Consider the following 13,077-nt stretch of genomic DNA (forward strand, 5'->3'; position numbering starts at 1 on the left):
GACTCTTTAATTCAGCTATAAAGTATTTAGAAAAGTTTTTTAGCTTTTTGTTAGTATGGGAAGAATTTCTGTGAGATATTGATGGTAAAGTAGATTTTCACTTATCTCTACATATTTATATTATAATCATTTTTTTGTTCAATTTGGTGGTAATCATTATCACTTATGTTAGCTATTTGATTGTAATAAATAGCTTTTTATCAAATAAATTTTTAAAAAATAATAAGAAATCAATAGATAAACAATAGTAAAATAAAATTATGAATGTTGTCCAAAAAGCAAAGCATTTCAAAAAGACGAATCCAGCAATACAAAATGTGGTATAATCATGAGTCTAAATGAGCCTAGATGGAGCACATAATGCACAATAGGAAACTTTGAAAGACTAATTAAAGGACAAAACAATCTCCACATCTTTCGTGCTTAAAGCCAAATTAAATGTCATTCAACCACAATCACATGACTGCAGTCCTATAGCTACTATCGCTCACTCAACCGTGTTCCTTTGACAATCGTCACTTGACTAAAGTCTTCCGACCATCATCGCCCTCCAACGATCCTCTGTCTATCGTCACCTAACTAAGATTCTCTAGCCTTGTTTCTCGATGACAGCTCTTTAACCACTATCACACTACTATAATCCTCTGACCACTATCATATTCGATTACAGTCTTATTATCATTATCATTCAACTATGATTCTCCCAACACTGTCACTCGACTATTGTACTTCGACACCGTTGCATGACTATGATCTTCAGGCAACTGTCACTTATTTACGATCCTCTATTGAATTAAGATGTTCTTCTAGTACTTAGATTATATGCATGATCATTAAGCTAGGTATCACATCCAACATGAAAGTGAATATAAAAGATTAAGAGCCATCCTCAGTATACAAGCGTATTATATTGATTTAAATTATTTACATCACTTATTGCCATTAACGTTATCATATTTATAGTGCTAATCTTTACAATATTCCTACCAAGGGTCCAAATAGAACTCCTTGCAAGCTTCTTCTTCTGGTATTCTTACGCTTTCTTTGCTACAGCTTTATATGGCCTTTACCTTGCCAAATTTGTACAAATCTCCTCTAAAATCTATTCCCTATCTTCTTATCTTAGACCTATCTAAAGAGATTATTACGTGCGGAGTTCGAACGGAAGAACTGTCTGAATTATGTGAGGGTACATAGTATTTACTTTGTACCATCAGAGAATCCAGACGGTTCTCCCATCCGATCTCAACACGTAATAATCTCTCATATCTAAGACACTATATATCCAACCTCCCCAAATGCCACTTATCAAGACTCAAATAAAGAAATCCTACAATAATAGTGATGCTAAATACCATCAATTAGTGATAATTAAGCACCATTATATTCATAATATAACATAGCAAAATAGTACATCATGCTAAAGTCATTTGTCCTAACCTTCTTGGAGTTATAAATAAGATCCTTCCAAAAAGTTAATTGTATGTACAATATAACATGAGAGTTCAATCATATATAAGATCTACTAGTCCTATGTACAATCTACAATCACTTGAGTGATTGATATAGGAGTTGCACAATATAGAAATGTTCTAAATAATTCATATTATCAATGAGACTTATGAATTGTTTTTTCATCAAAATGAACTTATAATACATGAAAATTATATTATACTAGAATTTTTAAATCTTTGATTATTTAAATAAACATAAACATACTATAGTAAGGCAAGTGGGTTGAATTTAAACAAGATTTGCAGCATTATCAGAAGTTATAAACATCAATATTTGTTAGGATTTCCTTAGGATGTGTGCTTCTTCTTCGAATCTTGAGGGAGAGAGGGCGAGAGGGAGGGAGAGATAACAGAATTCTTGTTGATTTTTTTGACTATGAGTGATCATCTATTACAGCCTCTTCAATTATTTATCACCAAACTAAACTACTAAGAAAAAAAATAAAATGAACCTAAGAAACAACACAACCTAAAACTATATCAAATCACAACAATACTCTAACATGGCATCTCCATTTGAAATCATTTGAAATTAGAAAATGAGCTCGACTCATGAGTAATTTATTGAGCTGAGCTCAAGCTGGCTCATGAACAATTTATCAAGCTAAGCTTAAGGTGGGTCACAAATCTGCTTGACATACACCCCTAACATTTGTACTTGAAAAGTTATTCGTTACATTTTAAGCCAGCTCTCCCTGAATTAGTCATTTGTTGAACCAAAATCATTTAAAGGCTTATTTGATTACTTTAAGTTAGAAAATATGCTTTGAAACGAGAAGTCATCTACTAGTACCAGCACTTGGTTAGATGTTGTCAGAAATCAATATATAATTCAGGCTTCGTTTGGGACGGCTTTTTATTGCTTTCTAAAACGGAGTTTTAGTACAAAATTTTTAATTTTGTACTAAAACTCCGTTTTAGAAATAAATAAAAAAGCCGTCCAAAACAAAACCTTAAACTCTAAAACACCGTCGAAATCCGCCTCAAGATTTTAATTTGACACTTATATTGATTATTTGGTTGAAATACAAAGTGGTATAAAGTATTTAAGATATAAGGGTTTTAAAATTTTGTGTGTTTGAAATATAAAATGGATCAAAACAAAGTAAAGTAAATGTAATATAAACTATTTTAGTTCATTTTTGAAGTAAATCAAACATGCTTAATTTTGAGCATGAACCAATTATGTCAAAAGTAAGTTCACTTGATCGCCGCAGCCCGCCACCATCCGTACCGCCAGCCACCACCACTGCCAGCAAGTGAGGAGTCTCAAGTCTACTTATGGTGATATGATGTTGACTCCAGCCTATGTAGAAGCAGAAGCAGAGGTTTTTTCGTAGTTGCACGAGCTTATAAATCTTTTCACTGACTGAATGTCACTATGGTAGTTCCTTGGCCAAGCACCGGCTTCAGTTCTGGAGACCTGTCTGCTTCTGATGGCAGCCAAAGAAACGACCATAATAGAAAGGAGTTGCCATCAGAAACTGGTGGCCAAGATGATCCACATGCCCTTGGAAATGGCAAATTATTACGTGCGGTGTCCGAACCGTTTGGAGGTGAATACGGACGTGCCACGTCACCCGGATGCATTAGGATCGGGGTGACGTGGCGTGTCCGAATTCGCCTCCGAACGAATCCGGACGCCGCACATAATAATTTTCCCTGGGAAACAGAAGCACTGGCCATATTTGACAGCAGGGTTTCAATTACTTGGCCTGAAGAGAAGCAGATTTCAACATCTGGAAACCATAATTGTCACGGCAGCGGTGATTGCTACAATGGTAGCTCCATGATGTAAAGCAGGAATGGTCATTGCAGCTTCGATACGTGGAGGTGACATCCCAACTTACAGCTTTGATTTTGTGATCAGGAATTTCGGTGACATAGTGCTTATAATGTTATAGTGTTTCTTTTTATTTATTTATTTCTCTTTGGCAAAGTTGGAACCAGAAAAAGGTTCTTAAAATAAGATTGTAAAATATATAATTTTATGTATTAATTAGAAAATAAATTATTAGCCACGTTAGTGATACCCAGCAATATCGAGCCACAATACTGAGCAAAGGAGTGATGTGGGACATTCTGATTGGTCTCCAAATGATGTTTGGAGATCAAACAGAATATTTTGTCTGATTTTATTTTAGGGTATAGAGATTTTTAGAAGGCTTTGAATTATATGTAATGGTTGTTTATTATACATTTTCATGCAATGGATGTTTTTCTTAGCGAAATTATGATGGTAAGGGCTTTAAAGTAGTTTAATTTATTTCATAGAGGCCTAAGTAGTTATAAGCTAATTAAGATAATCAAATTAGGTCATAATGGATTTTATCAAGTCTGTTTTCAAGCCTTATAGGCTTTCTTAAATTATTCCTAAATGTAACTTTTTTTTTATTGAAATTATGATATTATATTTTTGTATTTACTAGAATAAATAAATTATTAGAATACATTTTTTAAGTTTAAGATAAAATAAATGTTAGGTAAATTTTTGATGTATTTGAAATGGATCCTTTAATATAAATTTAGAGATTGTTTGATTGGTTGAAAAAGGAATGCAGTTTAAATAAAATGAAACGTAAAAGTAATGCAATGTATTTTAAATACTTTGGAGTTGTTTGAATGAGTGTAAAATAAAAGCGGAGAATTATTATTATTATTATTATTATTATTATTTTGACTTGAAGTAAAATGAATGCAGTAAAGTATGAGCAGTGGCTGAGGGTAGTGGTGGCGGGCGGCGATGGTGGACAATGATAAACAATAAAGTTCCAGTGTATTTGAAACAGAAGGGGTTATTTTGTTGCCTGTAAAATGTGTGTAAAATATTTCAAACACAAATTTTTTGAGAATATTAATATTTGGTTTGAAGTAAAAAAATTCTTTTAATTTTTTTGTGCAATTGAAATTCACCATCTAGTTCTTCTTTTTTTTTTTTCGTATTTTAAATTCATTATATTTGGTCCACTACTTCTGCTAGCCGCTGCCAAGTATAGCCACTGTTGCCATCACCACCATCATCAACCACTAACCCCATCACCTGCCACCGTCAACCACCAGCGCCACCCACAAATTTCGACCACCTACCATCACCATATTTACAATTTACATTGCATTCATTTTATTTCAAACCAAATATAAAAAATAATCTCATGTATTTCTTTTACACTATCCAAATAACTCAAAAATTTTTTGTTTACACGGCATTCATTTTAAAATTCATTTATTTTTAGCCAATCAAACAACCACTTAGTATATTTGAAATTCATCCAATTTAGATGAATTTCAAACGCGACATTGTCACCATTGGGACCAACATCCATAATAACTTTTAAAATATCTATTTTGTAAGTAACAATGCTTTACAAACTTTTTACTAAAAAACATTCCCATTGTCAACATTCGGAACCGTCATTCATAATAACTTTTGAAATATCTATTTTTTACACAGCTCATCTTGGCCTGTTGGTTGAGAACTTAGGCTATCAACTTAGAGGTCTTGAGTTCGAGTTTTTGTGTATGCGTTGTGTGTGTATGAATTTGCCTAAAATGACCTAAATGTTAAAAAAAATCTATTTCTTAGTAAAAATATTTTACAAACATTTTTCTAATAACTACACATAAAATGAATAATTTTTTCAACATATTACTATATGAGTTCTTCCTCTTTGATTAATATTGCACCATGCCTATTTTTAAATTTTAGTTTTTTTTTTAATAATTTGTTTAATGTTCACCTTAATTTTGGTTCATAACTTGTGTAAAAAAGCGCCACTGCTTGTTTTGGAATAATTTTTTTTAACTAATAATCAAAATGATAAAAAATATAATATATTTTTATCATTTATTTACTAAAGAATGATATCATTTTTTTTTACATGCAATTGATGTATATACATTTTATATAAAATTTGTCGTTAAAAAAAAAAAAAAAGCGGCATTCCTGCGGAGCTGACCCTTCAACATTGAAGCCGGCCTTCTGTTTCCACTTTCTGCTCTTTCTTGCCCTAGTTTATCGTACGAAATCTGAACCTACGGGCCAAGAACCCGCCGATATACCAGCCGGAGCTTCTTCTGCGCCTCACTCATCGAACCAACAGCGGCAAAGCCGACGAATTCTACAACCTCCACGGCATCGCCTTGTCCGTCGCCGTTGCATCCTACTCCAAGGACTCCTGGCGCCGATCACGCGATCTCCCATTATCTGCTCGCGAGCCTCAAGGCCTTTCCGCCCTGCTTCTATTCTGTTGTGATGAGGAAGTGGAGAGGACTGAATAGAAGGGGCAGAGAGTTTGTCGGAGAAGCAGCGTTCAGCCAAAGAGATTGAATATGCGGTCATAGTATTGGGGAGTTGGATGCTTTTGGGGGGCACAGGAGGCAGGGAGATGATGGAGCTGGTTGACGAGGTGAATTTCGCGCTCTATGGGTTTCGTCCTTGGCGACCGGTTCGGATTCGGCGGACCAGCTTGCTCTCGTTGCTAAACATACGCAGCACGGAGGAGGGTCGCCGGCTAATTAGGGAACGGGGGTAGGTATATGTGATTTATTCACAATTCTGCTGAAAGCTTTTTTTCTAACGAAGGAACTATGAAATTCTAACTGCTATAATTTGTTATGAATCCAAAGGCGTTGATTTGAATTCTTCAGCCTTTTTTCATTCCATTTCACTTAAATGCCACTCACTCATAAACAATTTGCTCAGGTGAGTTATACTACTCGATGAAAAAATGAACGAATTGTAATTCGCCAGGGAGTTTGATTAAGATGGGAAATATTCTAATCTGTGCTAATAATAAGTATGAATGAGCACAGTCACAACACAATACAGAGAACTCAAAGAATTAGGTGGTTCAATTTTGTGGCATACATCAACTATGCAAGGATCGAGGGAGTTTTCTTATGACTCTCCCAGTTGAATATAATAGCTTTGTAAAATTATTTGACTAATGTTTTGAATAAACTAAATTAATTGTGTGATGACATTAACATGCTGAAAGCACAAGTTGACATACTGGAAACCAATAAAGTCCATGCATTTAAACTTGAAATTGATTCCAATTGGAGTGAAGAACCTATTATTTGAATATTAATTCTGTTAAGATACGGGAATCATCTTGATAGACAATGTAGTGTCTTTAACCATAATGTTATTGAAAATCATCAGTCAAATTTCTGACATGGACAGTGACATACTTGATTCATTGATCTTAAATGTTTTTAATATGAAAACCACAGCTACTCCATCATCCTTCCACCCATTTCCATACCAAATCCTCTAGCAGCAATCATCATATGAATTTTTTCCTTAGTATTAAAAGTCATATATATGACACCATGCAACATTTGTCTTTACATAAAATTATATATATAATACATTATTTTAGTAAAAAGTTTCAAACAGCAAAAAAAAATTTGTAACTGTCATAAAGTCTAATCAGATGAGGTCTTAATATTATGATATGCTTCGAGTTTGTGAATTAACAGTTCTGCCTCTTGCAAAAAACAATTACCACATCTGCCGCAGCGACACTTTAACTATTTTTTATGACTTTTATAGTGGTTTTTCATGTCGTCAATATCTTTAAGCCTATTTGCTCTTTTGAAATCTTCGTGACACACGAGACAGAGTATACTATAAGAGGATTTTAGTGGTCTCTGATGATGCAGACATATCTAATGGGATTAAAAAAAAAGTTAGCAATTCATTAACTAAATTAAGATATGCAAATTCATTATTTCACTAACCTTAACAAAAACTTGTCACATTGTTCCAAATTTATTTGGACCTGTTATTTTTAAGTTGCATCGGTTCTATTTATAGTATTAAAAAAACTGAGCTTACGCGAACAAAAAGTTGCACGTGGCGCCGAGACTGAGTTGTGCGGGATTTTACGGAGGAACGAGCCGTGTGGTGTTGGCGTCGAGAGAACTGCACCAAAACTTTCAACGTTCTGCATGGATTTTGGCCAGGAAGGATGCGGGTAGGGTTCGCGTGGTTGACCGTACACAAAATTTGGCTCTCCCAATTCCTTCAGCAACCCTTACATCTTCGTCCGCCTTAAAAATTTGGTTTATAGCGCGGAGTAAGCAGGGCTCGTTTCTTATCTACTCGACGGCCCTGCTTACTCCACGCTATAAACCAAATTTTTAAGACGAACGAAGAGGTAAGGGTTGCTGAAGGAATTGGGGGAGCCAAATTTTGTGTACAGTCGACCACGCGAATCCTACCAGTATCCTTCCTGGCCGAAATCCATGCAAAACGCTGAAAGTTTTGGCGCAGTTCTCTCGGCGCCAACACCACACGGCTCGTTCCTCCGTAAAATCCTACATAGCTCAGTCTCGGCGCCACGTGCAACTTTTTGTTCGCGTAAGCTCATAGTTTTTTTAATACTATAAATAGAACCGAGGCAACTTAGAAATAACACGTCCAAAGAAATTTGGAGCAAGGTGACAAGTTTTTGTTAATGTTAGTGAAATGATGAGTTTGCATATCTTAATTTAGTTAATGAATTGATATATTTTTTTTAAATTCCATTAGATATGTCTGCATCATCAGAGGCCACTAAAATCTCTCTTATAGAGCCAAAAGGTATACTCTGTCTCGTGTGCCATGAAGATTTTAAAAGAGCAAAGAGGCTTAAAGATGTTGACGACATGAAAAATCACTATAAAAGGCATAAAAAGCAGTTAAAGTACCGCTGCGGCAGATGTGATAACTGTTTTTTGCAAGAGGCGGAACTGTTAATTCACAAACTCGAAGCAGATCATAACATTAAGGCCTCGTCTGATTAGACTTTATGACAGTTACAAATTTTTTTCTTTACTGGTTGAAATTTTTTACCAAAATAATGTATTATATATATGACTTTATGTAAAGATAAATGTTGCATGGTGTCATATATATGACTTTTAATACTAAGAAAAAATTCATATGATGATTGCTGCTAGAGGATTTGGTATGTGAATGGGTGGAAGGATGATGGAGTAGCTGTGGTTTTCATATTTAATTGATCTTCTATTTACTCTAGTTCAGCGAATGTTTTGATAGAATCATTAGGCAGTTCTGTATACAATTCAAAAGCGGTTGAAGTTAAATTGCTAATAAACTGACGAAAGAGCAAAGCATCTACACCTCCAGTGTTCCCACAAGTTGCTTTAAATTGAGCTAAGTGTTGTTTTTGATTTCCAGTACCATTGAAAGTATTAAATTTTGACACTAAATACCCCTTAGGATATGACACATGATCATAATCAGCAGGATATGGACGCCCTTTACATACAAACTCTTCTGCTTGCTTAGATGCAATAACAACCTTGATTTTCTCACTAATGAGACTTTCAAGTTTATCAACTATCACTGGTTCAGATGAACTTGGAGCAGATTGAGGAGTGGATTGGAGAGGAGCTGAATTGATTTTAGATCTTTCTTTAGGAACTTGTACTCCAGATGCTTGTGGCATTATGCTAACTGGAGGATTTACTGGCGCACCACTAGACGCTTGTTGATTGGAAGGTTGAACTAGTACAAGATTTACAACAACATCTTTCTGCATCAGTTGTATCATCATATTCATTTGTGTCATCATTTCACTCATCTTGACATTAAGTTGGGAGATTTCTTTATCTTTTCTTCTCATTTCTCGTTGCATTTCTCTGTGTTCGAGTTAGTACAACAGCATCAATTAACACTAGTTCTTATTCCTCATCTTCTTCTTCTCCTTCTCCTTCTCCTTCTCGTTCACTTTCTAAGATAGGAAATAACCTTTCTTCATCTTCTCCTTGTTGTTGCAAGAGATCAAGAGGAATGGTAGTTGAAGTTCCTTATTGATAACCTTGTGAACTTGAATGTCCACTGTATGTCCTATCATATAAGTAACTTCAATACCCATTGTTTCTTCTTCTTCATTATTTTCTTTTACATGAATTTCTGAACAACGCCTCCAATGAACGCCTGGTTCTACATCGGACATCAACAAACTCTCAAATAGAGGATTAGAATTAAGCACCTTATCCTCTTCAGAAGCTATGGCTGAATGATGATGGGATCCTTTGAAAGATTCCCCAAAGTGTCGACCATCATGAGTATTATCATCGAAGATATACTTTGGAATCCATTCTTGTTGGATTTTTCTATTAGCGGATCTTTGAAAATATACTCAAGATGTCACGCCTTTAAACTTTTCTTCATGAGGCTTTGGCCTCCATATTTGTTTTCCTTTCCGTCGGGCCCTTTCGGCGGCGGATTCTACATGAGGTTCAAGTGTCATGCCCTGATGTGCTTTCCACGGAGCTCGCTTCCTTTCTTCTGTCCTTTCTGCTATCATGGCATATGATAACCTTTCCCTCTGAGGGGTCCTCTTGGCTTCAATGACTAGTGGCCTTTCAAACTTCTTCTTCATTAATCCCTTCTCCTTAACTGTCTTCAAAACTCGGTGGACTCGAGCAGATAGACGTTCAGGCTCCCTCGTCTTCTGAGGGGTCGGGGCTCCAAGTCGATGCTCCCAAAAGGACTGCTTAAGCTCGCCAATGGAGCTATTTCTTCTTACCCACTTTAAATTAGCAAACATGTTATGAGTAGGAATATCATTCTCTAGCTCCTGAGCTGACATGTTAGAAGGATGGATCGGTACTGGCAATTGTTGAGCGCGTAACTCAGCATTTCTCTTCCTTCTTTGTCTTCTCGTAAGCCCTCCTCCAGATGAGGAGGCTTCAGCATTATATTTTTCGGATGCAGGTAACCTGGTTGATAGAGAAGTGAAACCCTTCCACCAGTCACAATTCTTTTGGTGGTTGGAGCTGCCAGTTATGATAATCGTTCGAACACAGAAATCCTCTGATGAGGGTTCTCAGTAGCAATAGTTCGTGTAGAAGTCCCGATAGAATGGGGCCTCCCAGCAGACTCTTCAGAGTTCATGCCGTTCACAGGAATGGTGGCAGCCATTGCAGTAGCTATAGGAAACTGTAGCCCACCAAATTGGATGGTGGCCCCAGTATTTCCAGTATTTATTATAGCATTGGCTAGGCGGATGTTTGCTCCACGCCCAAGCTTCACAGTAAAAGGAGTATTTTGAAGATCCATTCTGCACAAATGAAAGATGGGGATCAGTAATCAAAATTTGATAAATTACCCATGCTTTCAAAATGCAGAAACACAATAAAATAAAATAACATAAATAGAGAAGTATGATCTTTCTAGAATTATAGATTATACATTATGATGCTTAATTTACTACTATAGCTTATATGTTACTAGCCAAAGATGGAAAGAGAAACCTATCCCCAGCAGAGTCATCAGAAATCTGTGGGCTCCGAAAATTAGCGCCCCAGCCTCCCCTGAATAGGAGAGTTTTAACGATGTTTCGGGTCAAATTTTCAGAAGGCAGATTAACTTTGGGATAAAGCATTACCCAGAGATTTCACCCTCATTTTGTGAGGAGTTTATAATCTGGTTCTAGGTTTCCCATAAGTGCAAGCACCTATGGCTAATTACCCCTCTCGATCATGAGAGAGCACTTTCGATTAAGGCTAGTCATTAAGGAGGCACGCAATACCTAGCATATAGTAGCAACATATGAAATTGGAATTATAAATTTATTATTTGTATACTTAAAGCGGATGGTGGGGGGAATGATGATGAATCCGATCAAGATTTCATGGTTCCGTCGTCCCGGGCCATCATGGTCCCTAGTCTACTTAGTCAGAGGAGGTAATCGACCCAACCTGACAGAAGGATCCTTGTCGGCAGCCATGGGTTGCTTCGTCCAAGGGTACCTTCTAGACTTGGGGTGGATGCTTGTTTAAGGAGACAAGTTTTAATCAACCTTAGCTAACAGAAAGCTTTGTGCCTTATTGAGTGCACCCTATGATTCATTACTTAATGAGCTTTTAACCATTGGAGAACATATGGGCTTTGATCATAACCGTAATATAGTGGTGCTATTTTGCAGCAAAATCATCCGGTCAGAAGGCACATGCCACGTCCCCGCTGGCGAGAAATCATTTGAGAGTGAATCACAGTGATACATTCAATTAGACATTTTTGCTCTTTGTGAGTTAAAGTTATTTTGAAATTTATCATCCTTAGCAAACATTTGCGGATGATGGATGGACTTTTGCTTTAAGTTTTAAATAATAAATTTCATTTGAATATTTTTCAAATTTATTGAGATTTTATTTCAAGCATGATTTAATTTTCAAATTTGGGGGTATTTTAAATGTTTGAGATCCCCTCTGGTTGAGATTAGCTTTCAACATGGCCATCATCGGGGTGATTTTGACATTTGAAAATATTTGTATTTCATAAGTATTTGGAAATATTTGAAGGTATAGAATCCCCTCTGGTTGATATCAACATTCAACACAGCCATCATCGGGGATGATTTTGGGGTCATTTAAAAATATTTATATTTTGTAGAAATTTGAGGACATTTTTAATATTTGATCCCCTCCGGTTGACATAGACTTTCAACACGGCCATCCTTGGAGCGACTTTGGCATTTCAAAATATTTGTATTTTGTAGAAAATTGGAAATATTTGAAGGTATAGAATCCCCCCCGGTTGATATCAACATTCAACACGGCCATCACCGGGGATGATTTTGGGGTCATTTAAAAATATTTATATTTTGTAGAAATTTGAGGACATTTGGAATATTTGATCCCCTCCGGTTGACATAGACTTTCAACACGGTCATCCTTGGGGCGACTTTGGCATTTCGAAATATTTGTATTTTGTAGAAAATTGGAAATATTTGAAGGTATAGAATCCCCTCCGGTTGATATCAACATTCAACACGGCCATCATCGGGGATGATTTTAGAGTATATTAGTCTTTTAAAATTTAATATGCACGCTTCTCGAGGTGACTTGCTTCTCAAGGCGATAGCACTCTTCTCAGGGCAGTCGCTTTCTTCCCAAGACTGCTATATGCATTTTAGAGGTGTCAACACCCTTCTCGATGCATCATATTGACATTTAGAAAATTATTTTTGTATGCAGGAGGGGGCATTAAACGCTTCTGTCCGCTTGTAAAAGTGGTGCGGATCCGGTGACATTTGTGTAATATCTCAATTTTATATTTTAAAAGCAATCATGACAAAAATTCATGCCAAGGCATATTCTTGGACCATAAATAAATGGCATGAAAGTGATCAGATGCTTCAACACCTTGGATAAGCCTTCGGAGAACCAACTTGGATCAAATTGGCTGGCATTTTCTTCCCATAGTATTATTTTTTTTTTTTATGTTGAACTGATATAATGGGCACCTCAATATATATTCTTGAAGGGATTGTTAACTTTCCTAACTTAATATCTTCTTATGCAAATTCAAGGTTTGCCTTGTGCAACACTTCAAAAATATTAGAATATTCACTCTGAACCAGAAATGAACATTGCATAACATTCATATATTATTTGATTCCTTGTCATGTTGCCTTATACGAGCATCAGAGAAAGCCAATCATACTCTTATTGATTAACATTCTGTAACCTTCTTTTAATTATTCCATGAAACTTCATCTCAAATTTCTTCTTATAAACGTTGTACTCAACATTTTTTTTT

At 35.9% G+C, this 13,077-nt stretch overlaps 1 protein-coding gene across 2 annotated transcripts in view; it reads left to right on the plus strand.

The window, feature by feature from the left end:
* The first annotated feature begins 5,439 nt into the window (after positions 1–5,439).
* Positions 5,440–13,077, plus strand: part of LOC110106049 — a 52,856-nt gene continuing 45,218 nt past the window's right edge. For both annotated transcript variants that reach the window (XM_020835777.2, XM_028700372.1), the window contains exon 1: positions 5,440–6,042. In XM_020835777.2, coding sequence (XP_020691436.1) covers positions 5,870–6,042 — 173 coding nt within the window. In that variant the 5' untranslated portion in view covers positions 5,440–5,869. The remainder of the gene's footprint in view (positions 6,043–13,077) is intronic.

The sequence above is a fragment of the Dendrobium catenatum genome, unplaced genomic scaffold (genome assembly GCF_001605985.2).
Source record: "Dendrobium catenatum unplaced genomic scaffold, ASM160598v2 fragScaff_scaffold_1497, whole genome shotgun sequence".
Classification (NCBI taxonomy): Eukaryota; Viridiplantae; Streptophyta; class Magnoliopsida; order Asparagales; family Orchidaceae; genus Dendrobium; species Dendrobium catenatum.